This window comes from Agelaius tricolor, unplaced genomic scaffold (genome assembly GCF_023055355.1).
Source record: "Agelaius tricolor isolate 1412-34295 unplaced genomic scaffold, bAgeTri1.0.p SCAF_96, whole genome shotgun sequence".
Lineage (NCBI taxonomy): Eukaryota > Metazoa > Chordata > Aves > Passeriformes > Icteridae > Agelaius > Agelaius tricolor.
In genome coordinates, this window is record NW_027269356.1 from 512,569 (window position 1) to 540,211 (window position 27,643).

Consider the following 27,643-nt stretch of genomic DNA (forward strand, 5'->3'; position numbering starts at 1 on the left):
TCTTTCTTTTATTTTTCCCCTTCCCTTATCCCCTTCCCCTTTCCCCCCTTCTCCTTCTCCTTCTTTTCTTCTTCCCCTTTCCTTTCCCCTTTCTCTTTCCCCTTTCCTTCCCTTTCTTTTTCCCTTTTCCCTTCCCTTTCCCCTTCCTTTCTTTTTCCCCTTCCCCTTTCCTTTATCCTCTTTCCTTTTCCTTCTTTTCTTTTCCCCCTTCCCCTTTCCCTTCTCCCCTTCCCTTCTTTCCTTTACTTTTCCCCTTCTCCTTCCCTCATCCCCTTCTCTTCTCTTTCTTTTCCCCCTTCCCAAACCTTCCCTTGCCACTCCCAGGAACGGGCACAGCCCCCTCAGCCCTGCCCGGGTGGGCACTGGGGGTCCCCGCGGTGGCACCGGGGAAGTGCCACCCGTGCCACCCGTGCCAAGGGCTGGGGGTCCCCAAATCTCCAGGACCCCCCCACTGCCACTTCCGGGGACCCCCACAAGGGTAGGGGGATGTCCCCGGAATCCTCCCCCCACCCCATTGAACCCTTTCCTCTCTGCCGGGGGGGCTCTGGGCAGCGCAGACCCCCAGGGATGGGCAGAGACCCCCAGGGAAGGTGAGGCAGGTCCTGAGCTGCTCCTCTGATGGTCTCTCCTGAAACATCCCCCAAAACGAGAGCCTTCCTCAGGGAACCCCCTGAAATCATCATCGTCATCATCTTCATCATCATCATCATCATCCTCAGCCGCGGGGGACAAGAACAGCGCCACCAGGATTTAGGGGGACGTGGAGTCCTCCGGAAGGTTCCAGAAACTGAAACTCGGGATGCTCCACCTGATGGCGCCTCCCGCGGACGCGGCTCCACCCGGGGCTGTTCCAGCTGGAAAAGGGGATGGAGCCTCCCCAGAGCCGCGGCTTGAGCCGAGTTTGGGGTGCTGGGAGCGAGGGGAGCCCATCCCAGCCCTGTCCCCGTGTCCCCCCCCCCGGGCCGGTGCCCCCGGTGCTCCTGCGGGGCCGCGGCCTCGAAGGGAGGAAAATTTCCAGGGTAAATATCGGGAAAGGCCCCGCGGCCTCGAAGGGAGGGCGATTTCCAGGGTAAATATCGGGAAAGGCCCCGCGGCCTCGAAGGGAGGAAAATTTCCAGGGTAAATATCGGGAAAGGCCCCGCGGCCCGGCTGGAATTCCTGGGCCCGCGCGGAAGCGCAATTAGCGCGTATTAACGGGGTCTAATTTAATCCCGGCAGCTGCGCCCGGGCCGCCTCATTTGCATAACACTGGGGAATGCAATTAGGGAGAAATGAGGGGCTGGGGGGCCCCGGGCTCGGGGAGGGCGGGGGGCTGCGGCCAGCGCTCGCTGACCCGTGCTTGTCACTTTGAGCGATGGTGGCACCGGCGGGAGGGAGCACGGGGACAAAGGGACGCTGTCCCCGGGGTCCCCCTTGGCGGAGTTTTGGGGTCTCCAAACACCCCCCCCCCGGGGGATCCAACCGCGGGGTCCCGGAGGCTCCGGGGGGAATTTCCCTGCCCCGGTGGAAATTGTGGAAATGCTGGAGAAGGGACACGTCAGGGGCTGGGGACACTCGGGAGGAACCTCCTGACCCCCCAAAACCTGGGCGGCAGAGTGGGGAGCACCTGAGATGTGCGGGGTGAGCGTCTGGCACGGTTCCTGCCTCAGTTTCCCCTTCCTGAGGTTCCCCTTCCCCATTTTCCTGCTCCAGTTTCCCAGAGGTGGGAAGGGGAGGGGAGAGTGCACACGCCCCCAGAAAGGGGCAGGGAAAAAAGAACTTTTTGGAGCAGAATCCCTGAGAGGGGCTTTTCCTGCTAGGAACCCTCCAGAATCCCCTCAAAGGGAATTCTTCCTGTTGGGAAAATGGCTTGTGGGGGGGGTCCTGGGTGGGCTGGGGGTCCCTCGTGTCACCCCCTGAGGGCACAGGGAATCACACAGGGAGTCTGAGTGGGAATCATCCATGGAATCACAGGGATTATCCGTGGAATCACAGGGAATCTCACGTGGAATCGCATGAAATCAGATTGGGAATCGCACGTGGAATCACGCAGGGAATCACGCAGGGATTCAAATTAAATCAGACTGAGAATTGCACACAGGATCACCCATGGAATCACAGGGAATCACCCATGGAGTCACACAGGGAATCACACAGGGAATCACATGAAATCAGGTGGGGAATCTCACACGAAATCAGCCATGGAATTGCACAGGGAATCACAGGGAACCACATGAAATCAGATTGGGAATTGCACATGGAATCGCACAGGGAATCCCATGAAATCAGACCAGGAGCCGCACATGGAATCACACATGGAATCGCACATGGAATCCCTTGAAATCAGACCGGGAACCGCACATGGAATCGCACATGGAATCCCATGAAATCAGACCGGGAACCGCACATGGAATCGCACAGGGAATCCCATGAAATCAGACCGGGAACCGCACATGGGGCCGCACGCGAGCGGCTCCCGCATCCCCGGGCCGGAGCTGACCTCTGCTGGCGGGAGCCCTCAGCAGCCGAGCCCCCCCCGGTGTCCCCCGGCCCGCTCGGGGCGTCCCCAGCGCCCCCAGCCCGGCGGCCGCGGGGATTTGGGGGAGCCGGGACTTGTCCAGGCTGGGATCCGCGGGAGGGGGGACTCGAGAGGATCGGGAGAGTCAGGATTGGGGTTTGGCGCTTCCCGGGGGGGTTTGGAGAGTCAGGATTTGGGGTTTGGAGAGTCAGGATTTGGGGTGCTGGGAGGATTGGGGGTCCCAGGACGGGGGGCACAGCACAGCGCTGGAGTCCCAGGACACTGGGACAGGCGCACCCCGCACCCCTGGGTGCCACCCCAGGGTGCCCCCGCTGCTGTTTGGGGCCACGGCCACCCCTCAGACCCCCGGGGGATCCCCACAGGGGGGTCCCCGCTTCTTGGGACCGGTTCCTCCTGTCGCGACATTCCCAGGCCATGGAAAAGGTTCCTCCCCAGCCGCGCCGCCCCCGGCCGGGCTCGGAGGAGGAGGAAGAGGAGGAGGAGGAGGAGGAGGAGGAGGCGGCCTTGGCACAGGCGGGGGCACTGCTGGCTGGACGGCGACCGCGGGCCCCAGATGTTGAGCTGCGGGCACGGCTTTGCCCGTTTGGCAGCGTCCTCGCCCAGCTGCCGCCCCTGTCCCGCGGCTCCGCAGCCGGGGCTGCCGAACCCCCCCGGAACGGCCCCGGCTGTCCCCGGGGCCCGCGGCGACACCTGGGCCAGCCTGGCCCCGGCCCAGGCGCGGAGCGGCGCCGGCATTCCCGGAGGGAGCGGGGATCCGCGCCAGCTCCGGGAAAATCCCCCGGGACGGGCGGCCCCGGCCCCTCCGCGGACACCGGGATGGGGATGGGGGCTTGGGGGGCGTTTGCCAGGGCCAGGGCAGAGATCCCGGGGCACCCCCGGCTCCCCGCGCGGCTCCGTGCAGGGAGCGAGGATTTCCGGGGCCTTCCCAGGCAAATCCATTAATTACTCGATGAACCGAAATTAATTAGGATCCGTTCCTCCGAGCGCGGCTGCTCCGAGGCGGGTCCTGGCTGAGGCTGCAGCTCCGGGCTCCACATCCCGGCTGATCCGGGGGGGCTCCCGAGGGCACCGGGGATGGAGGGGACATCGCGGGGTGCTCCTTGTCCCTGCTCCATCCGAGGGAGGCCCAGAGCCACCCCATCCCACCCCATCCGTCCATCCATCCATCCATCCATCCATCCATCCATCCATCCCATCCCGCCCCATCCCCAGCCCGGCCTTCAGAGCCAGGACAAACCTTCCCTGGCCTCGGAGGTGCGGGGTGGGGGCTGGACCCGAGCCCCCCCAGCGCCCCCAGTGCCCCCAGTGCCCCCAGTGCCCCCAGTGCCCCCCACTCCCTTTACTGGGGACATCGCGGCCTTTTGGTGCCACCGCTCCGGGCGGGGACACCTGGGAGCCTGCAGGAGGTCACGTGTTTGGATGTCACCACCTGAGAGCTGATGACGTCACCATCACGTCACCACCTGGCAGCTGCTGACGTCACCTGGATGTCACCGCCCTGCTGATCCCAAATCTCGGTGGGCTCCACTGGGTTTTTCCGCTCCGCCCTTTATTTGAGGTCAATTCCCGGGATTTGGGGACAGCGTCACGCCCCGGGTGGCCGCAGGTGACATTCACACACCGGGTGGCCCCACCCCAGCAGCCAGAGCCCCAAATCACGCTCGGTTCCCCCTCGGGGGACAATGACAGCGACTTGTGCCACCTCCCTGGGGACATCCCGGCCCTGCTCACCGCGAGCCTTTTCCTGGGGGAAAAAACCAGAAAAAACTCCCCAGCCAAGGCAGCCGGAAAAGCGGATTTCTGTGAAGCTGTGAATTCTCTCACCTGCGCTGGGAGCTCGCACCGAATTCATTTTCCCGCCCCCACCGCGTCCCGGGGCCGGCTCCGCATCCCAGAGCTGGCACCAGGCGCCTTTCCCTGGAAAAACGGCCCAAAAAACGCCGGGTTTGGGAAAAAGCTGCCCGGCAGCGGTGGGAGGAGGCGCGGTGAGATGTCAGCCAGAGAGGAGGAGGAGGGTGAGGATGAGGCAGCTCTTCACACCGGGATGAGGCATTTCCCTGCGCCGGGAGGGGCCGGCTTTGCTCCGAGAGGGGATTTATTGAGGGGAAAATCCCAAATTTGGGGTGTTCCCCCAGCCGTGGAGAGCTGAGGGAGCTGGGGGTGCCCAGGGAGCGGGAACAGAACCAGACGTGCTCTACTGGGCTCCCAAACTGGAAACCAGTGGGCACCAGTTCAGCCGCGTGCCCCTGTGGGGTTTTTGGGGGCTGCCGGAACCGGGACCGGGCTCATCCCGGGGAGGGCCCGGGGTCCCTCGGGATCGTCCCACGGCTCCCAAAAACCACAGAGCTGCTCCCCCCCCCCTTTCCCGATCTCCCGCTTCCCACGGAGCTGCCACCTCATCGCCGTCGCCATGGAAACCGCAGCCCCCCGCCCCCCCCCGGGCACAGCCGGGGGGTGCCAGAGCTGCCAATCAACCCCGGCCCCCACCCACAGGACACCCGAGCATGGGGGGTGGGAGCAGGGTGGTCCCCGGGCATGGTCGGGGACCCCTCCCCTCCCCAGGGCTGGGGGTCACCCCCGCAGTGAGGGGGGACGGGAAAGGGACAAGGACGGGAGGCGCTGGGTGTGGCAGAGGGGACCGAGCTGTCCCCCCCCACAGGACACCCAGGGGTTCCCGTGTTCCACCCCCTGAGCTGGGGACCCCCGTGGGGACCCCGAGCTGTCCCTGCCCACCCTGGGAGAGCCTCGGGAGACCCCGACCCCCCCCTCCTCAATGAGGGCAGGGCCCAGCTCCTGACTGGGACAGGGGCGGAGTTTGGGGACAGGGGAGGGGGTCTGAGGGGTGGGGTCTGCAGCTCTGGGGTTCGCAGGGCCCTGAGTCACAGCTGGGCACAGCTGGACGGGTCCCCCATCCCTGGAGGGTCTCCGGGCTGGATGAGCATGGAAGGCACGGCTGAAGGCCCCGCAAGGGGCACGGGGATGGGGTTGGGGGTCCTCGGTTCATTGTGGGGGACCCCAGGAGAGCCCCCAGCCCCATTCCCCCCACCCGCGGGAGAGCCGGCAGGACACGAGGGGCGGCGTTTGGGATCGGCTTTATTTGGGATGTGCGGGGCGGGCAGGGGGAGCCTGGAGCGGGGAAAGCCTCGGGACGAGCCGGGAGCTCAGCGGGGCCGGCGGGGTCCGTGCCCCGGCCCTGGGGGGCGCGGGCGGCGCTCACGGCTCACCTGGAAAAGAGAAAACGCAGCAGAGCTGAGCCCCGGCCCAGCCCCCCCGTCCCACCTTGGGACCCCCCAGCCGCCCCCCACCCCCTCCAGGCGCGGGGAGGGGCCGGGGGCCGTTTTAGGGGCGCTGACCTCGGGGCAGCTGCCCGAGCCCCTGTGCGCACCCGAAGATGTGGTAGCTCAGATGGGTCAGCACCCAGTTGATGGCGTCCATGAGATGAGACAGGGCCCCCTCGTTCTTCTTGGCTCCCTGCGCCTCTGTGGGGGCAAAACCGGGGGTCTCCAGCACCCCGAGGGGCTCCTCGCCCCCTCCTCGGGGTCCCCAACCCAGCCAGAGCGGTGGCACTGATGCCCAGCGTGTCCTGACCCCCGTGTGACACCCTGGCGCTGCCACCGTCCCCTGTCCCGGCTCCCTCTGTGCCTGGGGGGGTCTGACCTGCCCGTTCCCTCCCCGTCAGAGCCGGGACAGGGATTTGGGATCGTCCCCAACCCTCAGGCACAAACTGACCCGGCAGCACCAACCCCGCCCTGGAACAGAAACAGAACCCAAAGATCTGCCCTTCCCTGGGGGGATTTAGGGGGTCCCAAACCAGATCTGCCCTTCCCTGGGGGGTTTGGGGAGTTTTGGGGGCCTTGCAAACCTGCCAGTTTGCTTGCCAGTTCCACCAGGGCATCCACGTTGAGATCAGAGCCCTCAGAGCCCTCTTCGGGTTCCTCAGACTCCTCCGGGCTCTCTTCAGGATCTTCCGACTCTTCAGGGCTCTCTTCGGGTTCCTCGGATTCTTCAGGGCTCTCTTCAGGATCCTCTGATTCCTCCGGGCTCTCTTCAGGATCCTCAGACTCCTCTGGGCTCTCTTCAGGATCTTCTGACTCTTCAGGGCTCTCTTTGGGATCTTCCGACTCTTCAGGGCTCTCTTCAGGATCCTCAGGCTCCTCTGGGCTCTCTTCGGGATCCTCAGACTCCTCTGGGCTCTCTTTGGGATCTTCCGACTCTTCAGGGCTCTCTTCGGGTTCCTCAGACTCCTCCGGGCTCTCTTCAGGATCCTCAGATTCTTCAGGGCTCTCTTCAGATTCCTCAGGTTCCTCTGGGCTCTCTTCAGGATCCTCAGGCTCCTCTGGGCTCTCTTTGGGATCTTCCGACTCTTCAGGGCTCTCTTCAGGATCCTCAGACTCCTCCGGGCTCTCTTCAGGATCCTCAGATTCCTCTGGGCTCGCTTCGGGTTCCTCGGGTTCTTCGGGGCTCTCTTCAGGATCCTCAGACTCTTCAGGGCTGGCTTCAGGATTTTCAGATTCCTCTGGGCTCGCTTCAGGATCTTCCGACTCTTCAGGGCTCTCTTCGGATTCCTCAGATTCCTCAGAGCTCTCTTCAGATTCCTCAGATTCCTCAGAGCTCTCTTCAGGATCCTCGGATTCTTCAGGACTCGCTTCGGGATCCTCAGACTCCTCTGGGCTCGCTTCGGGATCCTCGGATTCCTCAGGGTTCTCCTCGGGTTCCTCAGGCTCTGCAGGGCTCACCTCAAGCTCCTCCACCTCCTCGGGTTCTTCCTCAGGGTCCAGCAGCCCCAGCAGCTCCTGGGGTTTCTCCTCGGGTTCCTCATTGGGGTCCAGCAGCTCCAGGGGTTCCTCCTCAGGGTCCAGCAGCCCCAGCAGCTCCTGGGGTTTCTCCTCGGGTTCCTCCTCGGGGTCCAGCAGCTCCAGGGGTTCCTCCTTGGGTTCTTCCTCAGGGTCCAGCAGCCCGAACAACTCCTGGGGTTTCTCCTCGGGTTCCTCCTCGGGGTCCAGCAGCTCCAGGGGTTCCTCCTCGGGGTCCAGCAGCAGCCCCAGCAGCTCCTGGGGTTTCTCCTCGGGTTCCTCCTCGGGGTCCAGCAGCTCCAGGCTTCCCTCCTCAGGGTCCAGCAGCTCATGGGCTCCCACATGGGGGTCCAGCAGGTTGCCAAGCTCCGCCAGGAGCCCGTCTGAAGTCGGCTCCTCCACGGGGCCTGCGGGAGGAACAGGAGAGGTGGCATCGCCCGCCTGGGCGGGGGTCGGGAGCCCCAGGACCCCTCCCCTGTTTGGGGACACCCCAGGCACCCTGACCTCCCTCCTGCACCCACCAGAACCCGCCCAGTGCCACCCCAACACCACCACGATGCCACCCCAGGGCCACCCCCGGTGCTGCCGGCCCCGGTGCCACCCCAGGGCCACCCTGCTGCCACCCCGTGTCCCCCGGCTCACGGGCAGTGGCCAGGCTGCCGGCGAGCCCGGCCAGGAGCAGCGCTGCCCAGAGCTTCAGCATAGCGGCCATTCCGGGCACGGATCGGGCGGCGGCGGCGGGAGAGCCGGGGATGAGCCGGGACCGGACGGGATCGAGACCGGGAGAGCCGGGGATGAGCCGGGACCGGACGGGATCGCGGTCGGGAGAGCCGGGGATGAGCCGGGACCGGGGGCTCTGCCCCTTATGAAGGGGCTGGGGCAGGGCTCGGGCACGTGGGGATTTTCCAGGTGTGGGCAGGTGCCCGTGCCAGGGCGGGATTAGCCCGGATTAGCCCCGCAGCCCCCCCGGGCCAGCCCAGCCCCAGCCCGGGGCAGTTCCTGACCCTCCCAGAACTCCGTGGATCCCGCTCCAGAGTCCCCCAGAGTGTCCCAGGGCACCCCTGGACACCCCACATGCCCTCTCAGGCCCCCCCACTCTCCAGCACTGGGTTTTCAGGCACTTGGTGGGGAAAGGACAGGAGGGGACATTTGGGGGACATTTGGGGACATGGAGGGACACGGGACGGAGGGACAGAGGGGATGGAGGGACATGGAGGACATACAGCCAGGACAGGGAGTGACCATGGGCTGGACACAACAAGGACATGGAATGACCACGGGCTGGGTCCATGCCAGGACACAGAATGACCACGGCCTGGACATGGGCAGGACATGGAGTGACCACAGGCTGCACATGGCCAGGACAGGGAGTGACCACGGATGGAACTGGGGATGGACGTGGGATAGGGATGGGGATGGATGGGGCTGGGTATGGATGGGGATGGAATTGGGGATGGAATTGGGGATGGAATTGGGGATGGCTGTGGATAGGCATGGGGCAGGATGTGGTGCCCGTGGGGATGGAATTGGGGATGGATGTGGAATAGGGATGGGGATGGATGGGGCTGGGTGTGGATGGGGATGGAATTGGGGATGGAATTGGGGATGGAACTGGGGATAGGGATGGGGCAGGATGTGGTGCCCGTGGTGATCGAATTGGGGATGGAATTGGGGATGGAATTGGGGATGGAACTGGGGATAGGGATGGGGCAGGACGTGGTGCCCGTGGGGATGGAATTGGGGATGGATATGGGATAGGGATGGGGATGGAGTTGGGGATGGCTGTGGACAGGGATGGGGCAGGACGTGGTGCCCGTGGGGATGGAACTGGGGCCGGGTGGGCCTGGATGTGGTGCCAGTGGGAGCAGAGAAGAGCCCGCACCAAAGCCAGCCCCAAATGTAGGACACGGGGCCCTGCTGGCAGCTCCCCCCACTCCTTCCCTGCCCCCCCAGCAGCTCCTGCTCCCCGTGGGAAGCGGCTCCCACGGCTTGGCCACGTCCTTCCTCTTGGCTGCCGAGCCGGGGGATGAATCCTGGGTGGTTTCCATCATCCCAGCGCCCGAGGGAGGATTTGTGCCACCTTCCTGCCTGTTCCTGGCGGCTCAGAGAGCCCCGTTCATTCCCGGTGGGAACAGGAGGGTGAGGAGAGCCCAGCCGTGCCCCGGGCAGGGATTTGGGGCAGCCAGATCCGGGAGGCAGAGCCAGAGCCCCCGGCAGGGAATTGGAATCCTGGAGCAGGGACTTAATCCCCAAAGTCCCCTTAATCTCCCAAAGGGGAGGCAGAAACACCTCATGGCAAGAGGAGCCTCTTTGTGCTGCTCCAGCACCCAGAAGTTCCCCATCCCAGAGGATTAATTAATCCTAAATGGCACCAAAATCCCCTTAAAACCCTCCTGGGAAGCACCACGGGCTCCAAGGCGTCCATGAAATGTGCTGGAGCTGCTGATCTCTCCATGGAGAGCTGGACGAAGATGTCCCAGCATGTCCCCAACCCCATCCCTGTCCCAGCCTGGTTCTGGGTGGGATGGGACCAGCCCTGGGTGTCCCAGGGATGGGTGACATCCCCAGGGGGTGGTGACATCCTCAGGGGTTGGTGACATCTCCAGGGGTTGGTGACATCTGTCAAGGGTTGGTGACATCTCCAGGGGTTGGTGGCTCCCCCAGGGGTTGGTGGCTCCCCCAGGGGTTGGTGACATCCCCCAGGGATGGTCCCCAAGCTCAGCTCTGCCCACCGAGGCTCTCCCAGAGGTGTCCACAGCCCCTCCAGGCTCTCCCAGCCAATCCCGGGTTTATTTTTGGGCTGAGCCAGGGCTGGGCAGAGCCAGGGCAGGGAATGGGAACCGGGATGGAGCTGGGGTCCCACACGGTCCTGGGTGAATCCCAGACCAGCCAGGTCCATCCCGGGGCAGCCCTGGTGGGACAGGAGCATCCCTCCCTCAGGATTTGGGATGTGGCCCCGGTGGGATGGGACCCTCCCCCGGGATTTGGGACCCTCCCCTGGGATTTGGGATGCGGCCCCGGTGCCGGAGGGGCTGCGGGGATAATCCCAGATGATCCCGGCCTGGCCGCTCTCCATGGGGAAGCCCCGGGGCTGTTGATCCTCCGGGATTTCTCTTTCCCAGGAGCTGCAGCCGCTGCCACCCTGGCACACCGAGGGTCCCGGGGGGGTGGCCAGGACAGGGACAGCGACAGGGACAGCCTGGCCGCAAAGTGACCGTGGTGGCTCCTTCCCGACAGCCCAGCCACAAAGGGACCGTGGTGGCTCCTTCCCGACAGCCCGGCCACAAAGGGACCGTGGTGGCTCCTTCCTGAGCTCCTGGGGTGACAGTGACACGGGAGCTGTCCCTGGGCAGGGCTGATGCCACCCCCCCAGCACAGACACAGCCACCGCCATCCCTCAGGGGACTTTATTGGGTCCCCACCCTCTCTGGCACAACCAACCAAAGTGCAAGTGACGTCCCCAAGGGCTGGGGACACGTCCCCGCTGCAGGCCCCGAGCCACAGGGCTGGGGGATGAGGAAGGGACAAAAAGCGGGGCAAAATCCCGAATCCGGAGGTTTTTCTGTGCCAAACACCCACACGTGCACACACACACACACACGCACACGCACACGTGTCACACGCGTGTCCAAAACGTCCGTGGGACACCCGGCTGAGGCCACACGTCCTCCTGAGGTGGCCTCGGGTCACGGAGTCGGGGCTGGCGGTGCCGAGGCCGGGAGCGGCTCCTCCCCAAAGCCGCTGCTGTCCGAGCGCCCGTGGAGCAGGGAGCCTGCGGGGACACGGGGGGGACACGGTGGGGACACGGTGGGGACACGGTGGGGACAGGGCAGGGACACGGGGGGGACACGGGCGGGACAGGGCGGGGACATGGGGGGACACGATGGGGACACAGAGGGGACACGGGGGAGCACGGGGGGACACAGTGGGGACACGGTGGGGTCATGAGGGGGACATGGCAGGGACACGGGGGGGACAGGGCGGGGACACAGTGGGGACACAGTGGGGACACGGTGGCACCGGGCAGCCCGTGCCCCCCAGGAGGGTGGGGAAGACCCCAACTCACTCCTGATAAAGGAATGGGGGAACCGGGCGGCTTTTTCGAGGGCACCGTCATCATCATCATCATCATCATCATCATCATCCTCATCGTCATCACCGTCATCCTCCTCCTCCTCCTCCTGGCTCAGCACCTGCGGGGGTGGCTGCGGGGCTCAGCTGTCACCGCTGCCGTGACAAAGGCGCGGCCCCGCGCTGGGGGCGCGTCCCCCGTGTCCCCACGCGTGACCCGGCCCGGGCCTGTGCGTGCCCGACCCCGCTGCCCCCCCCGGCTCCCCCCGGGCCCGGCTCCGCCCCAGCTCTGAATCATTTAAACCTTAAAAGCCTGCGAGGCTCCGGGGACATTTCCCGCTCCAGCTCCTTCCCCGCGCCACCCGGGGGGGGCCCTTCCTCCCCTCCTCCTCCTCCTCCTCCTCACCTCCTCCAGCTCGAAGGACTCGGCCGCTCCTCGGGGGTCGGGGGTCTGCAGCCCCAGGGGCCCCCCCCGCAGCCCCGCGCCGTGTCCCCCACCCCTCGCGGTGTCCCCCGGGTGTCCCCGAGCGCCGAGGCCGGGCTGGCCCGGGGGTCGCAGCCCCGGGGGTGGCTGGGGGGTGACCGCCGCCCTGCTGGCGTGCGGGGACGCGGTGACACCGCCCCGCGGGTCCCCCCGCGCTGCTGCCGCCGGGCACGGAGCCCCCCCCGCGCCCCCAGACCCCCCGGCCGTGGGGACAGCAGCGCTCGGGGCGTCCCCGGGGTGTCCCCGCACGGGGTGGCCTCGGGGACAGCCAGCACCGCCCCGTGTCCGTGTCGCCGCCCCCCCGGCAGCGCTCGGGGGTCCCGCCCGGCCCCGTCCGGAGCCCCCCCGGGCCGGGGGCGCTGCGGGGACCGGGGGTCGCCCCCCGTGCGGTGTCGCCGCTGTGTCCCCTCCCCGTGCAGAGGCACAGCGAGGACACCGCGCGCTTCAGGCGCTCCCCGGGCCGCGCCCCGCGGGGCTCGGCGCTGTCGGGGATGTCGCGACAGGGCCGGGGGGGGGCGATGCGCTGCAGGGGGGTCCGCGACACGTAGGAGTAGAGGCAGAAGAAAGCGTCGGCGGTGGCAGCCAGGGCCTGGACCTGCTGGAAGCGACCTGGAGGCGACATCGGGGGGTCGGGGGGCTCGAGTGGGTGTGGGGACTGGGAGGGTCCCCACAGCTCCCGCCCGGGGAAACTGAGGCACGGCAGCGATTTCCCACCGCCGATAGGAGCAGTTAGTGCGTCCCACCCCGCAGCTCGGGGGGCTCAGGGTGATCCCCCCAATTCCCGCCCGGGGAAACTGAGGCACGAGAGGGGCCAGCGGGGCCAGCGGGGCCAGCGGGGACAGCGGTGGCACGCACTGGCCAGCAGCAGGCAGGGATCCTCCAGCTCCAGGCGCCGCAGTTGGGCCCGCAGGAAGAGCCCGAGGTCGATGCCGCTGGCGCGGGACGGGCCCGAGAAGAAGCGGGGGGGGACCCGCGACGCCAGCCCCGGGTCGCTGCCCACGAAGCCGAGGCTGTGCAGGATCTCCTCGGCGTCCGAGTGCCACCAGGCCAGCACCGCGGCCAGGCTGCGGGAGGGGACAGCCCCGCCTCAGCCCCGCCGGGGGACACCGGGTGGCACCGATCCCGAGAGCCCCAGCCCTACCTGGAGCTGCTGGGGACACCGGAGGGGACACCGGAGGGGACACCGGAGGGGACATCGGAGGCCCTGCTGTCCCCAGGCTTGAGCCACCGGTCCTGCAGAGCCCTGTGCGGGGAGGGGACACCGGAGGGGACACCGGAGGGGACACTGCAGGGGACACTGGAGGCCGTGCTGTCCCCAGGGCTCAGGTGTGGAGCCCTGCACAGGGAGGGGACACTGCAGGGGACACCGGAGGCCCTGATGTCCCCAGGCTTGAGCCGCCGGTCCCACTGACTCCTACATGCAGAGGGGACAGTGCCAGAGGGACACATGGGGACAGTGTCCCCTGCCCTGCCCTGCCCTGCCAGCCCCCCCGGACCCCAAATCTCACCTGCCCGCGGCCTGGGGGCTCCCCGGGAGCAGCAGAGCTGGAAAAAGGGAGGGAGGGGACAGCAGGGGGTGACTGACGCTGGTTTGGGGACACGTCCCGCTCTTGTCACAGCCCCCGGGGGACTCAGAGCTTGGGGACAGCCCCGCGTGGTCCGGCTCTGGTGGCTCCCAGGGGACAGCGGCCGCCTCCCGCTCCTCTTCCTCCTCCTCCTCCTCCTCGTCCTCCTCGTCCTCCTCTTCCTCATTCTGCTCCCGCTCGCCCTCGGGGCTGCGCCAGCCCCGGCTCTGCCGGGCCCACGCGCGGCGCCTCTGCCACGAGGAGGGGCCGAGCACCGGGGGTCCCTCCATGGCCGGGGGGGCCGGGGGGGTCCCTGGGGGACAGGAGGGACGTGAGGGACCGGGGGGGTGGGGGGAGCCACCGGGGATTACACGGGCAGGGGCAGGGTGGGCTCGGGGCAGTTCAGGGTGGGCTCAGGGCATCCCGGGGTGGGCTCTGGGCAGTGGGTGGGCAGCTCCCCAAATCCCAAATCCCAGACCCCTCAGCACTGCCCGGCTCCAGGGGTGGGTGGGCAGCTCTCTCCCATCCCAAATCCCCAAATCCCCAATCCCCAAATCCCAAATCCCCCAATCCCAGACCCCTTGGCACTGACCAGCTCCAGGGGTGGGTGGGCAGCTCCCTGTGCCCCTCCAGGCCCCGTGGGTGGCCCAGCCGCCTCCTGCCCCCCCCGCGCCCCGCCCGGCCCCCATCCGTCGTCAGCGGAGCGGGAGGAAACTCATCGGCTTGGAAGAGGAAATTAGCAAAAAAATCAACAGCCCAAAGCTCAAACAGCGCCCCACATCCGCCACCGCCGCGGGAAAAGCTCCTGAGGGCAGCCCCGGCACCCCTGGCACCTCCCGAGGGGTCCCTGATTGTCCCAAAGTGTCCCCAACCCTCCCAAAGGGTCACAAACTTTCCCAAAGTGTTCCCAACCTTACCGAGGTGTCCCCAACCCTCCCAAGGTGTCTCAAACCTTCCTGAGGGTCCCAAACGTTCCCAAAGGGTCTCCAACCTTCCCCAAAGGGTCCCCAACCTTCCTTTAGGGTCCCCGACATTCCCGAAGGGTCCTTGACCTTCCTGAGGGAAGGGGGCGATGGCAAAGCCACCCTGGTTTTGGGGGGTGACAAGGAGGGGCTTTCCCTGGCAGTTGTTTTCCAAGCTGTGATGGCACCTCCAGTGCCAGGGGGACAGCACAGGGTGACAGGGACATCCCCAGTGTGGGGACAGCACTGGGTGACAGGGACATCTCCAGCGTGGGGACAGCACAGGGTGACAGGGACATCTCCAGCAGGGGGGACAGCACTGGGTGACAGGGACATCCCCAGCGTGGGGACAGCACTCACCTCACGGCCCCTGAGGTGCCAGCCCTGGCCCCTCATCCATTCCAACAGGTCCCCAAGGAGCTGGAATCGCCAGGAGCTGGGATCTCAACAAGCTGGGATCTCCAGGAGCTGGAATTCCCTGGAGCTGGATCCCCCAGGGGCTGGATTTCCTAGGAGTTGGGGACCTCAGGAGTTGGATCCCCCTGAATTTAGAATCTCCAGGAGCTGGAATTCCCAGGAGCTGGAATCCCCAGGATCTGGATCCCCCAGAATCTGGAATTCCCAGGGTCTGGAATCCCCAGGATCTGGAATCCCCAGGATCTGGAATCCCCAGGACCCGGAATCCCCAGGACCCGCACACCCCAGCACCTCTGTCAGTCCCCAGGGTGGTGTCCCCGAGGCTCGGGTGCCACCGGTGACAGTGACAGTGACAGTGACCCCGAGGCGCGGGCGCTGCCCCAGCCGCGATCCCGTCAAAAAAGGCAAAGCAGCTCCAGCAGCTCCGGGCCGGCAGCGCCGCGCCCGCGCCTCGGGATATTTTTAGCCCGGGAGTGTTTAAAGTGGATAAAGCCCCGAATTAAGCGATCCTTCAGCCCGGCCCGGGAGGCGGGGAGGGGGATCGGGAACATCCCACGGGAATAACCCCGGGGGGACGGGAATATTCCTGGGGAGGATGGAAAGAGGCCTGGAAGGACGGGAATATTCCTGGGAAGGACGGGAATAGCCCTGGAAGGGTGGCAATACCTCTGGGAAGGATGGAAATATTCCTGGGAAGGACGAGAATATCCCCGGGGAGGATGGGAATATTTCTGGGACGGATGGGAAGAGCCCAGGAAGGATGGACAGATCCCCTGGGAAGGATGGACAGATCCCCAAGGAGGGACAGACACATCCCCAGGAAGGATGGACAGATCCCCAAGGAGGGACAGACATGTCCCCAGGAGGGACAGACACATCCCCAGGAGGGATGGACAGATCCCCAAGGAGGGACAGACGCCACCCTGGACAGATCCCTCCGGCCTCGCCCTCTCCCCGCTCCGGGCTGGGAGAACGGCCCCGTCCTGTCCCCCCCTGTCACATCCCACACAAGACTGGCCCCAAGAATGTCCCCAAGGGGGTCCCAAGGGTGTCCCCAAGACTGTCCCCAAAGATGCCCCAAGGATGTCCCAAAGGACGCCCCCAAGAATGTACCCAAGAGTGTCTCCAGGGACGTCCCAAGGGTGTCCCCAAGGGTGTCCCCAAGGCTGTCACCCAAGCACGGCCAAGGGACCCGCAGGGCCACCAGGGCGTGGCCATTGGCACTCGCTGGCAGCCTCGGGGGGGCTCCCGGTTCAGCGCAACCCCCCCGGTGTCCCCTCCTTCCCTCGGGGGGGGCCTCTCCCACCCAAAATTCCCGACGAGCCCCAGGATGGGGCTGGGGGCGTCACGCTGGCCTTTAGGGGAGGGGGGGTCCAGCAGCCTCCCCCCCCCCTCAGAGCTGGGGACCCCCCCTCCCCAAAACCACAGCACCTTTATCCGGCCCCCAGCACGCAGGGGATGCCAGCGCTGCCCCGGTGCCCCCCCGGGACCCCCGGAGCTGGCGGGGGGGGCGCGGCGGGGCTCGGGCGGCCCCCCCGGGCCCCCCCCCCCCCGCCTGACCTACTTAGCGCATTCCTGCCGGCAGATCCCGGCAGCCGCCCGGGCTCCGGCTCCATGAATAAGTGATGGGACACGCGCTCGTGGCTGCGCCGGGGGGGCACCCGGCCCCACAAAGCCCCCGGCCCGGAACCCCCGACCCCGAACTCGCAACCGCCCTGGCCCCACAAATCCCCCAGCCCAGAGCCCCCCGGCCCCACAAAGCCCCCAGTCCCACACCCGAACCCCTCCTGATCCTCAACACCCCCGGCCCGGAACCCCCCGGCCCCACAAAGCCCCCGGCCCGGAATCCCCCAGCCGGGAACTCCCCCAGCCCCACAACCCCCCCTGACCCCACAACGCTCCCGGTCCCACGCCCCGAACCCCCCAAAGCCCTGGGGGTGTCACTTGAGGGGGGGGGACATGGGGCAGTGGGGGCACAGCACCCCCAGGACAGAGGATTGGGGACACCCCCAGCCCACCCTGTGCCCCCCCTCCCAATCCTAAATTGGCCTTTTTGGGGGTTTTGGGGTGTCCAGGCTCTGCTGGAACAGTCCCCAAGCGCTGGCCTTGTACCCTTGTCCTGGTGCTGGGGGGGGATCCCGTCCCTGTCCCTGTCCCTGTCCCTGTCCCTGTCCCCATCCTTGTCCTTGTCCCTGTCCCTGTCCCATGTCCCTCTCACGGTCTGTGTGTCTGTCCCAGGGCCTGTCTGTCCGTCCTCATGCCCCCGTGTCTGTCCCAGTGTCCCCAAGTCTGTCCTTGTGTCTGTTTGTCTTTCTCTGTGTCCCAGGGTCACCCTGTGTGTCCGCTCCTGTGTCCCTGTGTCCGTCCTCGTGTCCCAGCTCTCTTCCTGTTTCCAGTCCTTTGTCCCTGTGTCTGTCCCCTCATCTTGGCTCTGTCCACTCGTCTGTCCCTGCAGCCTGGAGTCCATCCTCGTGTCCGTTTGTCTGTCCCCATGTCCCAGGGTCCATCCGTGTGTGCGTCCCTATGTCCCTGTGTCCGTCCTTATGCCTCTGTGTCTGTCCCTGTGTCTGTCCCTGTGTCCCTGTGTCTGTCCCACTCTCCTGACTCTGTCCGTGCATCCCTCCTCGTGTCCCTCTGTCTCTCCTCATGTCCCTGTGTCTGTCCCTGTGTCCGTCCCTGTGTCCCTGTGTCTGTCCCTGTGTCTGTCCCCGTGTCCGTCCCGGTGTCCCAAGCCCTGTCCCCGTGTCCCGTTGTCCGTCCCCGCGTCCCGCGCGCGGGGCCCGGGGCGAGGCGTGGCCTCGGCGGGGCGTGGCCGGGGCGTGGCCGGGGCGTGGCCGCTCGGAGCCGCCGGAGCCGCCGGAGCCGCCGCGCCCGCGATGGAGCCCAACAGCCCCCGCAAGATCCAGTTCACGGTCCCGCTGCTGGAGCCGCACCTGGACCCGGAGGCGGCCGAACAGGTGCGGGGACACCGCGGGGACACCGCGGGGACACCGGGGGGGCCGCGGGGCCGCGCGGAGCAGCGAGCGGGGGGGCTCGGGGGGCTGCGGGCACGGCGGGGGCACGGCCCGGCCGGGGGCGGCACCGCCGGGCCGGGGGTGACGCGGGGACAGCGGCGCCAGGAGGGAGCAGCCCCCGGTGCCGGGGCCACCGCGCGGAGCGGCCGCCGCCGTGCCCGGAGCCCCGCGGGGCCGTGGGGCGGGGGGGGGACGGTGCCAGGGCCATGTGCCCGCTCTGCGCGACGCCACCGGGACCCCCGGGACCCCCCGGCCCCTGCTCCCGTCAGGGCCGGTCCCGGAACGGGCCGGGCACGGGGTGACCCCGCGGGGACACGGCCGGGGACCCCCGGGCACCCCGAGCCCCTCCTGCCACCTCCCCGGGGGCTGCAGGGGACAGGGGGGGTCCGGGGGGACCCCTCGGCCCCACATCGCCCGCGGGGGCTTAATTGGGGTGAGGAGAAGAGGGGGGGGTCCCTGCCGTGTCCTCCCAGCCGGGGGTCGTGGGGATGGGGGGCCAGGACCCCCCCGGTACCAGCGGAGCGGGGGCGATGTCACCGAATGGGCCCATCCGGGGCCACCACCCGGCTCGAGGGCAGCAGCGCGGGGTCCCCAGGAGGGAGGGGGAGAGTTTGGGGGTCCCCGGGAGGGAGGGGAAGAGTTTGGAGGTCCCCAGGAGGGAGGGGGAGAGCGGGGAGGGGGCCCGAGCCCCCCAGTACCCAGCAAGGGGCACCCCCAGCCCCGTCCCCATCCCCTCGGGCACTGCCCAGCCCCGGGCACCCCCTGCCCTGCCCTGCCTCAGTTTCCCCTCGCGGGGCTCTCACCCGGTGCCTCTCAGGGCCCTGGGGTGGGTGAGGGTGACCCCGGCCCAGTGCGGTGGCAGCAGGTGACACTGCCCATGTCCCCTCCCTGCTCCTCTTTCTGGGGTGCCCCTCGCAGTGATGGGGGGCTCGGCCGTGTCCCCCCTCTCCGGGTGTCACCACAGCATCCCCGTGTCCTGTGGGGTCATCCCCAAATCCGCCCAGCCCCACCTTCCCAAGGGGACCTTGTCCCCCCCGTGTCCCCCCCGTGTCCCCCCCCGTGTCCCCCTGCAGGCCCGGAGCCCCTGACCCCCATCCCCGCCAAGCCCCCGCTGTTTCCCCTCCTGTTTCCCCCATTTGCCCCCCCTATTTGCCCCCCTTTTTGCCCCCTGTTCCCCCCCTGTTTGCTCCCCTAGTTCTCCCCTATATCCCCCTTGTTTCCCCCCTATTTCCCCCCTATTTCCCCCCTGTTTCCCCCCTCTTTGCTCCCCTATTTCCCCTATTTCCCCCTATTTCCCCCCTGTTTCCCCCCCGTTTGCCCCCTGGCTGCCAGGCCCAGCCCAGGCCTTTGTCCTGCCCCTCTGCCCGTGTCCCCAAGTCCCCCCGAGTCCTCGGGCACCATCCCGGGGGGGTTTTGCTCGGCCGTGCCGATCCGAGCCGGGCCGGGCCGGGCCGAGCCCCTCCCGCTGCCGCCCGGTGCCCGTCACCCGGTGCCCGCTCCCGGTGCCCGCTCCCGGTGCCGGTGTCGGCCCCGTCCCGGCTGCCCCCGGATCCGCCGCGCTCCTTAATCGATGCTGGAGATTGATCTAAAAATAGCGGCGGGAGGGAGCGGGGATGGAGGGATGGAGGAGGGATGGGGGATGGAGGAGGGAGGAGGGAGGGGAGGACGGAGGGAGGGAGCGGGGGGGGGTAGGACCAGCGCATCCCCTCCCCGGAGCATCCCGGGATCCCCCCCCCGCCCCGGACCCCGGAATGCAGGGGAGGGGGCTCAGCCGGGGGTCCCGGCTCCACCCGGGTCACCTTGAGCAGGTGGCGCCGCTGTCCCCTCCCCATCCCCGCCCCGGGGGTCGCAAAGGGCGGGGGGGGGGGCTCGGCCTCGCCCCGCACCCGCGGAGGCTCCGGAGGGGCTGCGGCGTCCCGGGGGGGGTCGCGGCTTCCCGGGGTCCCTCCCGGAGCTGCGGGGGCTGGGGGGGACCCCAAACCCGCCCATCCCCACCGCGGGGGGGCCGGGGGGTCCCCGACCCCAAAGTGGGGGGGGCTCGGGGGGTCCGCGGCGGGGCCGGGGCGATTCCCGGCCGTTCCCGGTCCCCGCTAATCTCGGTTCACATCCAGCCGCGTTTCCATGGCAACGGGGCCGGCACGGGAGGATGCGCCGGGGGCCGGGGGGGTGGGCAGGGGCCGGGGGAGGTGCGGAGGGGCGGGGGGGGCTCCCGGCCGCTCGCCCGCCTCATTAGCATCTCATCAGCATCTCATTAGGCAGCCCGCCTCATTAGGGAATCCTCGCTGGGAAATCCGTTCGTGGGAGGCGCTCAGTTACTGGGTCAGCGGGGAAAGGGGGCTCGGGGTCAGCGCTGTCCCCACTGCCAGCACTGTCCCCATTGTCACCGCTGTCCCCCGCTGTCCCCACGGCCGCCGCTGTCCCCCCCGCGGCCGCTCCACGGCCACCAACCCCCCCAAAGGGCAGCGGCCTCGTGGCCGGAGCGGCTCCGGGTGACCTTGGGCAAGGGCAGGGCCGCCGAGGAAGGGCAGGGCCGCCGCTGTCCCCACGTCTGTCCCCACGTCTGTCCCCACGCGCTTCCCGCCGACGGGTATAATTAGCTCCGCGATGGAAAAGCCACGTGTGTCCGTGTGTCCGTGTGTCCGTCCGGCCGCTGGCCCCGCGGGGCCGCCACCGCCCTGGGGACAGTGACACGGCGGGCACAGGGCCAGTGGGGCACGGCCAGGGGTCCCAGTTCTGTGTCTGAGGTCCCAATTCCCTGTCCGGGGGTCCCAGTTCCTGTCTGGGGTCCCAGTTCCCTGTTCAGGGGTCCCAGTTCCCTGTTCAGGGGTCCCAATTCCTGTCTGGGGTCCCAGCTCCTGTCTGAGGGTCCCAATTCCCTGTTCAGAGATCCCAGTTCCCCGTTCAGGGGTCCCAGTTCTGTGTCTGAGGGTCCCAATTCCCTGTCCGGGGGTCCCAATTCCCTGTCCAGGGTCCCAGTTCCTGTCTGGGTGTCCCAATTCCCTGTCCAGGGGTCCCAATTCCCTGTCTGGGCTCCCACTTTTCTCTTTTGTCCCCCCAGATCCGGAGGCGCCGCCCCACCCCGGCCAACCTGGTCCTGAGCAGTGACCAATCGTCCCCAGGTGGGTGCCAGCGGTGTCCCCACGTCCCCCCCGGCCCCAGCCCGCCCAGGGACCCCCCCGAGGTGCTCAGAGACCCCAAATTTGCTTAGGACAAGCCCCAGCGTGCTCAGGGACCCCCTAATGACACTCAAGGAGCCCCTAAATGACTCAGGGACTCCTCCATGTCCTCAGGGACCCCCCGAAAATGCTCAGTGACTCCCACATGATGCTCAGGGACCCCCCCCACATTCCAGGACCCCCCTCCCCGCTGTCAGGACCCCCACACATGGGGGGGGTGGGACCCCAATCCCTGTGACAATGGGGGGGGGGGCTGGGGGTGGTGGTGCTGTCCCCATGAGACCCCCAGGGGACAGAGACCCCCCCAGTGGGGCTGGATGGACCTGGGGGGGTGCAGGATGGGCCCCCCCAGCCCTCATTGACCTCGGGGGGTGCAGGATGGGCTCCCCCACCCCTCATTGACCTCGGGGGGTGCAGGATGGGCTCCCCCAGCCCTCGCTGACCTCGGGGGGTGCAGGATGGGCCCCCCCAGCCCTCATTGACCTCGGGGGGTGCAGGATGGGCCCCCCCATCCCTCATTGACCTCGGGGGGTGCAGGATGGGCCCCCCCCATCCCTCATTGACCTCGGGGGGTGCAGGATGGGCCCCCCCATCCCTCATTGACCTCCTGTCCCCCCCCAGAGATTGATGAGGACCGGCTGCCCAATCCCCTGCTGAAGGTAGGTGACACTGCCCGGGGGGGCTGCAGGGACCCTCGGGGGGGCTGCGGGGACCCCCGGGGGACCCCCCCAAAGCCGGGAGAGCCCCCCTGAGCCGCGCTCATGTCCCCCCCCTCATCCCAGTCCGGCCTGGCCATGTCCCCCCGGCAGAGGAAGAAGGTGTCCCGCAGCACCCCCACCATGAAAGGTACAGGGGGGACACTGGGGACACTGGGGGGACACAGGGAGGACATGAGGGGACATGGGGGGACACGGGGGGGGGGGGGGGGGTCACGGGGACACCGGGAGGACATGAGAGTGGCACGGGGGGGACATGGGGGAACACGGGAGGGACACGAGGGGATACAGGGGGACATGGGGGGACATGATGGGACATTAGGGGGATACGGGGGGACACAGGGGGGGCACGAGGGGATACAGGGGGACATGGGGGGACATGATGGGACATGAGGGGGATACAGGGGGACACAGGGGGGCACAGGGGGGTGGCAGCGCCCCCGGCACCGCGGGGAATGGGTGGCCGGGTGTCCCCTCCCCGGTGTCCCCTCCCCGCACTGGCCTCGCTCCCCGCCACCACCACGAGGCCACCCGGGCGGTGTCGCCGGGAGGGTGGGGACGGTCACCAGGGCCCCCCCGCGCCCCCCCAGCGCCGCTCCCTGCCCGGCAGAGCTGCAGATGATGGTGGAGCATCACCTGTGCAAGCAGGCGCAGGGCGGCGACGACGACGAGGAGGTGGCGGCCACCGCCCGCTGCCACCGCGGCGACCCCGACCCCGAGCACCGGCACAGCCCCGGCGGCTCCGGCCCGGCCCCGGGCGGCCACCGTGAGTGGGGGGCTCTGGGGGGCACCGGGGGCACCGGGGGGGCTCCGAGGTCACCCCCTGTGCTGTGACACCCACAGGGACCCCCGGGGATGGGACACCCCAGGCGGGGACACCCCAGGCCGGGACACCCCGGGCCGGGACCCCCCAAGCCGGGACCCCCCCAGGCCGGGACCCCCCGGGCCGGGACCCCCGGGGCCGTGCGGCGCAGCCGGGCTGAGGATGGGACCCATATAGAGCCTGGGGACAGCGCGGGCAGCGGCCACTAGGTACGGCCTGGGGACACTGGGGACACTGGGGACACTGGGGACACCGGGGACAGTGGGGGTATTGAGGACACTGGGGACATTGGGGACACTGGGGGCATTGGGGGTACTTTAAGTACTGGGGGTGCTGGGGACACTGGGGGCATTGGAGGGATTGGGGACACTGGGGGTACTGGGGGTGCTGGGGGCATTGGGGACACTGGGGACACTGGGGGTACTGGGGGGGCATTGGAGGGATTGGGGACATTGGGGACACTGGGGACACTGGGGGTACTGGGGGGGCATTGGAGGGATTGGGGACATTGGGGACACTGGGCTGGGGCAGTGTAGGGGCACTGGAACACGGCACTGTGGCACTAGGGTGGCACTGGGACATTGAACTGGGACACAAGGGTGGCACTGGGACACCGGACTGGGGCAGTGGGACACAAGGCTGGGACACTGGAGGGGCACTGGGACACTGGGGTGTCACTGGGATGTCACTGGGGTGTCCCTGGGGTGTCACTGGGATGTCACGGGGACAGTGCCAGGGTCAGGGTGGCCCTGCTGGCATAGGGACAGTGTCAGGGCTGTCCCCTGCCCCGGTCCCCAGCGCTGTCCCTGTCCCTTGTCCCCAGGTGTGGCCGCCGCGGACGCCAGCGCAGATTTTTTTATTCCGTTTTCTAAGATTTTGGGGCTGCCCAGAATTCTTTGGGATTTTTTTATTTATTTTATTTTATTTTAATTTATTTTATTCCCACGGGCAGGTCCCCACTTGGCCAGGGCGGGGGGGGGGGGTCTGGTGACAACGCCAGGACTGTCCCCTCCCCCTGGGGACCTCAGGGCAGGTGACACGTGCCACACACCCCCCCCCCAGCCCCACTGCCACCCTTGGGTGACACCGGGGACACTGAGTGACACCCTGTGTGCCCCCACCCCCACTGCCACCCCCCGGGTCCCCAGGGCGGGTGACAAATGCCACCCAACCCCCCCCCGGTGACACTGGGGACACTGACCAGACCCCCCCCCCCAATCACTGCCACCCTCGGGGTGTCCCCTGGGCCCCCCCCACCTGTGCGCACCTGGGGGGGACACCTGGACACGGGGAGGGGACCCCGGGGAGGGGGGAACAGGGACACTCGCGTGCACACGGACACGGGGGGAGGGGGACAGGGACACGGGGGGGGGGGCACGGGGACACCCCCCCCCCCCAGCCGGAATTAAAGGGATCCTTTCCCCCCCCGCCTCCTGCTTGGGCCGCGCCGGGGGGGGGGAGGAGGGGGTGGGACCCCCTTTTGGGTGGGGGGGGGGGGTCCAAACCAATTTTTGGGGCTGGGGGGGGTCAAAAACCCCTTTGGGTTCTGGGGTGGGGGTCGGGACCCCCCTCTTGGGTGCCTGGGGGCTCAGGATCCCCTTTTGGGGGAAAAGGGGGCTTCAGGCCCCACCCCCCCATATGTGTTAGGGGGGACCCCAGACCCAGTTTGGGCGCTTGGGGGGGGTCGGGACCCCCCTTTTGTGTACTGGGGGGGTCAGGACCCCCTTTTTGGATACTGGGGGGGCTCCAGGACCCCCCTTGGGGCCGCCCCCCCCCCCCCCCGGGTTCTGCCCCCTCCCCAAATTCCGCCCCCCCCCCCAATGGCCAGAGCATGGCCGTGGTGGCGGCGGCGTTTATTAATTAACTCGTTAATTAATAATTAATTGCTCGTTAGCAGCGGCACGGAGGGGGGGACACCACATGCGGGGGGGGTGGGGGGGAGCTCTGCCAGCGGTGACCGAGGGGGGGACACGGAGGGGACACGGGGGGGACACGGGGGGGACACGGGGTACAAAAATACAAACACGGGGGGGCAGGGGGGGCGGGGGGGGGCCGGGCGTTCCCGAACATTCCTGAGCATTCCCGGGATGGTCCCGAACATTCCCGAGGGTGCACCCCGGGATCCTGGAACGTTCCCAATCCCGGATTCTGGAACGTTCCCGAATCTGGATCCTGGAGCATTCCCGGGGCCGGATCCAGGATTCTGGAACATTCCCGAATCTGGGATCCTGGAACATTCCCGAGCCCGGATTCGGGATCCTGGGACATTCCCGAGGCTGGATCCACAATTCTGGAACATTCCTGGGGATGGATCCTGGAAGATCCCAAGGCCGGATTTGGGATCCTGGAACATTCCCGGGGCCGGATCCAGGATTCTGGAACATTCCTGATGCTCAGTTTGGGATCCTGGAATATTCCCGAGCCTGGATTCAGGATCCCCGGCACATTCCCAAGGCCAAATCCAGGATGCTGGAAGATCCCAAGCCTAAATCCAGGATTCTGGAATATTCCCGGATCTGAGGTTGGATCCATGGATTCCCCAAACATTCCAGGGTTCCCGGGGCTCACTGGAGCTGGAGGGGGCGGCTGGACCAGGATGTGGGAGCGTTCCGGAACATTCTGGAACATTCCCACAGATTCCCAGCATTCCCGCGCACTCCCGGGATGTCGCAGGAACCGGGGACGTTCCAGGGACACGCTGGAGCCAGGGGACATCAGAGTGGGGACCCATCCCTGTCCCCGCCACTCCCTGTCCCCACTGCCACCCACGCCGCGCCAGATGGACCTCCCTGTCCCCATCCCTGGCCTTGTCCCCATCCCTGTCCCCTCTCTTGTCCCTGTCCCTGTCCCCGTCCTGGGCAGGATGGGGACAGGGCACAGTGCCACCCTCACAGTGTCACCACCACTCCAAGGGGAGAGTGGTGGCCCTGATGGTGACAGCGTGTCCCCCCCCCAGCTGTCCCCAGTGCCACCGACCCCGCCCCAGCCCCTCCCGAGCAGGAAAAGCGTTTTTAAAAATCCCAAAGGACGGAGCCCGGCGGGGGCCGGGGGTGGCAGTGAGGGACCGGTGACACCGGGACAGAGGGGACAGCCCGGGGGGGCTCCTGGCACAGTGGTGACACCGGGCCTGGCACAGCGGTGACACCGGGCCTGGCACAGCAGTGACACCGGTCCTGGCACAGCGGTGACACCAATCCTGGCACAGTGGTGACACCGGGCCCTGGCACAGGCGGTGACACCGACCCAAGCCCGGCCCCCAGGGGCTCCTGGCACAGATGGTTCTGAACTCGATGGCATCGAAGACGAGACGGTGTCACTCTGCTGGACAGGGACCTGCCGGGAGGGGACAGTCACCGCCATGTCCCCAACTCCCAGTGTCCCCAACTCCCGGTGTCCCCACCTCGCTTCTCCCGCTGTCCCTGCCCCTTTCCCAGTTTCCCCGCCCTGTCTCCCGGTGTCCCCTCCCCTTCTCCCAGTGTCCCCGCCCTCTTTCCCGGTGTCCCGCCCCTTTCCGGTGTCCCCACCTGGCTCCTCCCCCCCGCTATTCCACGTCCCCGTTCTCGCTGTGGGTCCCGGTGGCCGCGGGCTCCTCGCACGGGGACAGCTCATCGATGGACGCCTGGTTGGTGATGCTGGGGGGACACAGGCAGGGTCACCGGGGACACCCCGGAACTTCTGTCCCCACCAGGGCCACCCCCCTGGATGGCCCAGGTTGTGCCACCCACGCCGTGCCTGTGTCACCTCCCAGTCTGGGGACACTGGGACAGAACTGGCCCTGAGCAGTTTGTGGTGGTCCCCAACCCCTCCCCAGTGGCCATGCTGGCCCACTGGTGGTCATAGTGGCTGTAGTGACCGTGGTGGCCATAGGGGCCTTGGTGGCCATACTGGCTGTGGTGACCACGTTGGCCGTGGTGGCCACGGTAGCTGTGGTGGCCGTTGGTGGCCATGGTGGCCGTGGTGGATGTGTTGGCCATGGTGGCCCATAATGGCCATGGTGGCCGTGGTGGTGCATAATGGCTGTGGTGGTCACGGTGGCCATTGGTGGTCATGGTGGCCATTGGTGGTCATGGTGGACGTGGTGGCCACACTGGCCATGGTGGCCCATAATGGCTACGGTGGCCATCCCCTACCGCTGGCCGCCCTCTCCTTCCACTTCTGCTTGTTCTCCTGGATGTGCTTGGTCCAGGTGGAGCGGAACCCGGCCAGGTCGGCTTTGATGTCCTCCAGGTGCTCATCCAGGGACGGCTGCCGCCACTGCGAGCTGGGGGACAATGGGGACAGATGGTAGCGGGCCAGGGCCACTGCTGCCACCACAGGGCACAAACCTCGGGGACAGGGACACCCACCTGGGCTGCTGGGTGGCCGTGGGGTTGCCCTTGGCCTTGGAGCCGTCCTCGGCCAGCGGCGTCACCAACTTCTCAGCCACGTCGGTGAGCACCGAGAACGTCGGCTCCACGATGAAGTCGATGAACCCTGGGGACAGGAGGGGACACGGCGCTGCTGGGGACACACCCGGGGACAGCGTGGGGGATGGCGTGGGGACAGCGAGGGGACAGCACGGGGACGGGACCTCGCCCGGACTCACCGATCTGCGACTGGGCCACCAGCGTGGAGGTGCGGTCGCAGAGGGGCGAGAAGGGCAGCCCCAGCTCGGCCTCCTTGTCCCCCTGGCAAGGCAAGGGACATCTGTGGTGTCCCCACGGGGTGTCCCCCGCGTCCCCCCACCCGGCCCCGGCCCTACCTGCCGGAAGAACTCCTCCATGAGGGCCTTGGTCCAGCGGCTGTGCACCGCCCACTGCTTGGTGGGGTGGCTGATGTCGGCCGCGTGCAGCAGCAGCGACAGCACCTTGGACTTGTCCAGCCTGGGGACAACAGCCCAGATTGTCCCCAAAGCCACCCCGCCACCCCTGGGGACACGTCTGGGGGCTGGCCACCGCCCCCACCCACCTCTCCAGCTGCTGCAGCGCCGTCTTCATGGACTTGACCTGCTGGAAGTGGCAGGACATGTCGGTGGCCAGGACCATCTCGATGACCAGCGCCCGCAGCTCGCTGCGGGGACAGAGGGCACACGGTCAGGGGACAGCACGGGGACAGGGTGGGGACA

At 67.7% G+C, this 27,643-nt stretch overlaps 3 protein-coding genes and 1 long non-coding RNA gene across 7 annotated transcripts; 2 read left to right on the forward strand and 2 right to left on the reverse strand.

The window, feature by feature from the left end:
* Window positions 1–5,594: 5,594 nt before the first annotated feature.
* TESPA1 (thymocyte expressed, positive selection associated 1) lies at window positions 5,595–16,497 on the reverse strand. Of its 2 annotated transcripts, XM_071418891.1 has the most exons (9): window positions 14,754–16,497; window positions 14,024–14,153; window positions 13,375–13,744; window positions 13,008–13,109; window positions 12,722–12,930; window positions 11,789–12,475; window positions 6,381–7,718; window positions 5,904–5,997; window positions 5,595–5,742 (listed from the first exon to the last, which is right to left on the reverse strand). In XM_071418891.1, the coding sequence occupies exons 2-9, from the start codon at window positions 14,118–14,120 to the stop codon at window positions 5,739–5,741; spliced, it is 2,901 nt and encodes a 966-aa protein (XP_071274992.1). In that variant the 5' UTR covers window positions 14,121–14,153; window positions 14,754–16,497; the 3' UTR covers window positions 5,595–5,738. The 2 variants fall into 2 exon arrangements, with proteins under 2 accessions (XP_071274992.1, XP_071274991.1); XM_071418890.1 differs by lacking the exon at window positions 5,904–5,997 and having other exon boundaries at window positions 13,008–13,280.
* Window positions 16,498–16,706: 209 nt separating this feature from the next.
* On the forward strand, window positions 16,707–25,442 carry LOC139585871 (uncharacterized). Its single transcript, XR_011677389.1, has 2 exons — window positions 16,707–16,998; window positions 25,402–25,442. It is a non-coding gene; the product is annotated as an uncharacterized lncRNA (long non-coding RNA).
* On the forward strand, window positions 17,041–23,860 carry PPP1R1A (protein phosphatase 1 regulatory inhibitor subunit 1A). 3 transcript variants are annotated; one of them, XM_071418877.1, is made up of 7 exons: window positions 17,046–17,767; window positions 20,883–20,943; window positions 21,622–21,659; window positions 21,783–21,846; window positions 22,365–22,482; window positions 22,560–22,748; window positions 23,363–23,860. In XM_071418877.1, exons 1-6 carry the CDS (start codon window positions 17,354–17,356, stop codon window positions 22,714–22,716), a joined length of 852 nt encoding a protein of 283 aa, XP_071274978.1. In that variant the 5' UTR covers window positions 17,046–17,353; the 3' UTR covers window positions 22,717–22,748; window positions 23,363–23,860. The 3 variants fall into 3 exon arrangements, with proteins under 3 accessions (XP_071274979.1, XP_071274978.1, XP_071274977.1); XM_071418876.1 differs by having other exon boundaries at window positions 17,052–17,767; window positions 22,327–22,482; XM_071418878.1 differs by lacking the exon at window positions 22,365–22,482 and having other exon boundaries at window positions 17,041–17,767.
* Window positions 24,378–27,620, reverse strand: PDE1B (phosphodiesterase 1B). The gene is made up of 7 exons (XM_071418879.1): window positions 27,487–27,620; window positions 27,281–27,401; window positions 27,125–27,206; window positions 26,886–27,012; window positions 26,669–26,800; window positions 26,064–26,171; window positions 24,378–25,872 (listed from the first exon to the last, which is right to left on the reverse strand). The coding sequence occupies exons 1-6, from the start codon at window positions 27,561–27,563 to the stop codon at window positions 26,081–26,083; spliced, it is 630 nt and encodes a 209-aa protein (XP_071274980.1). The 5' UTR covers window positions 27,564–27,620; the 3' UTR covers window positions 24,378–25,872; window positions 26,064–26,080.
* Between the last annotated feature and the right edge of the window lie 23 nt (window positions 27,621–27,643).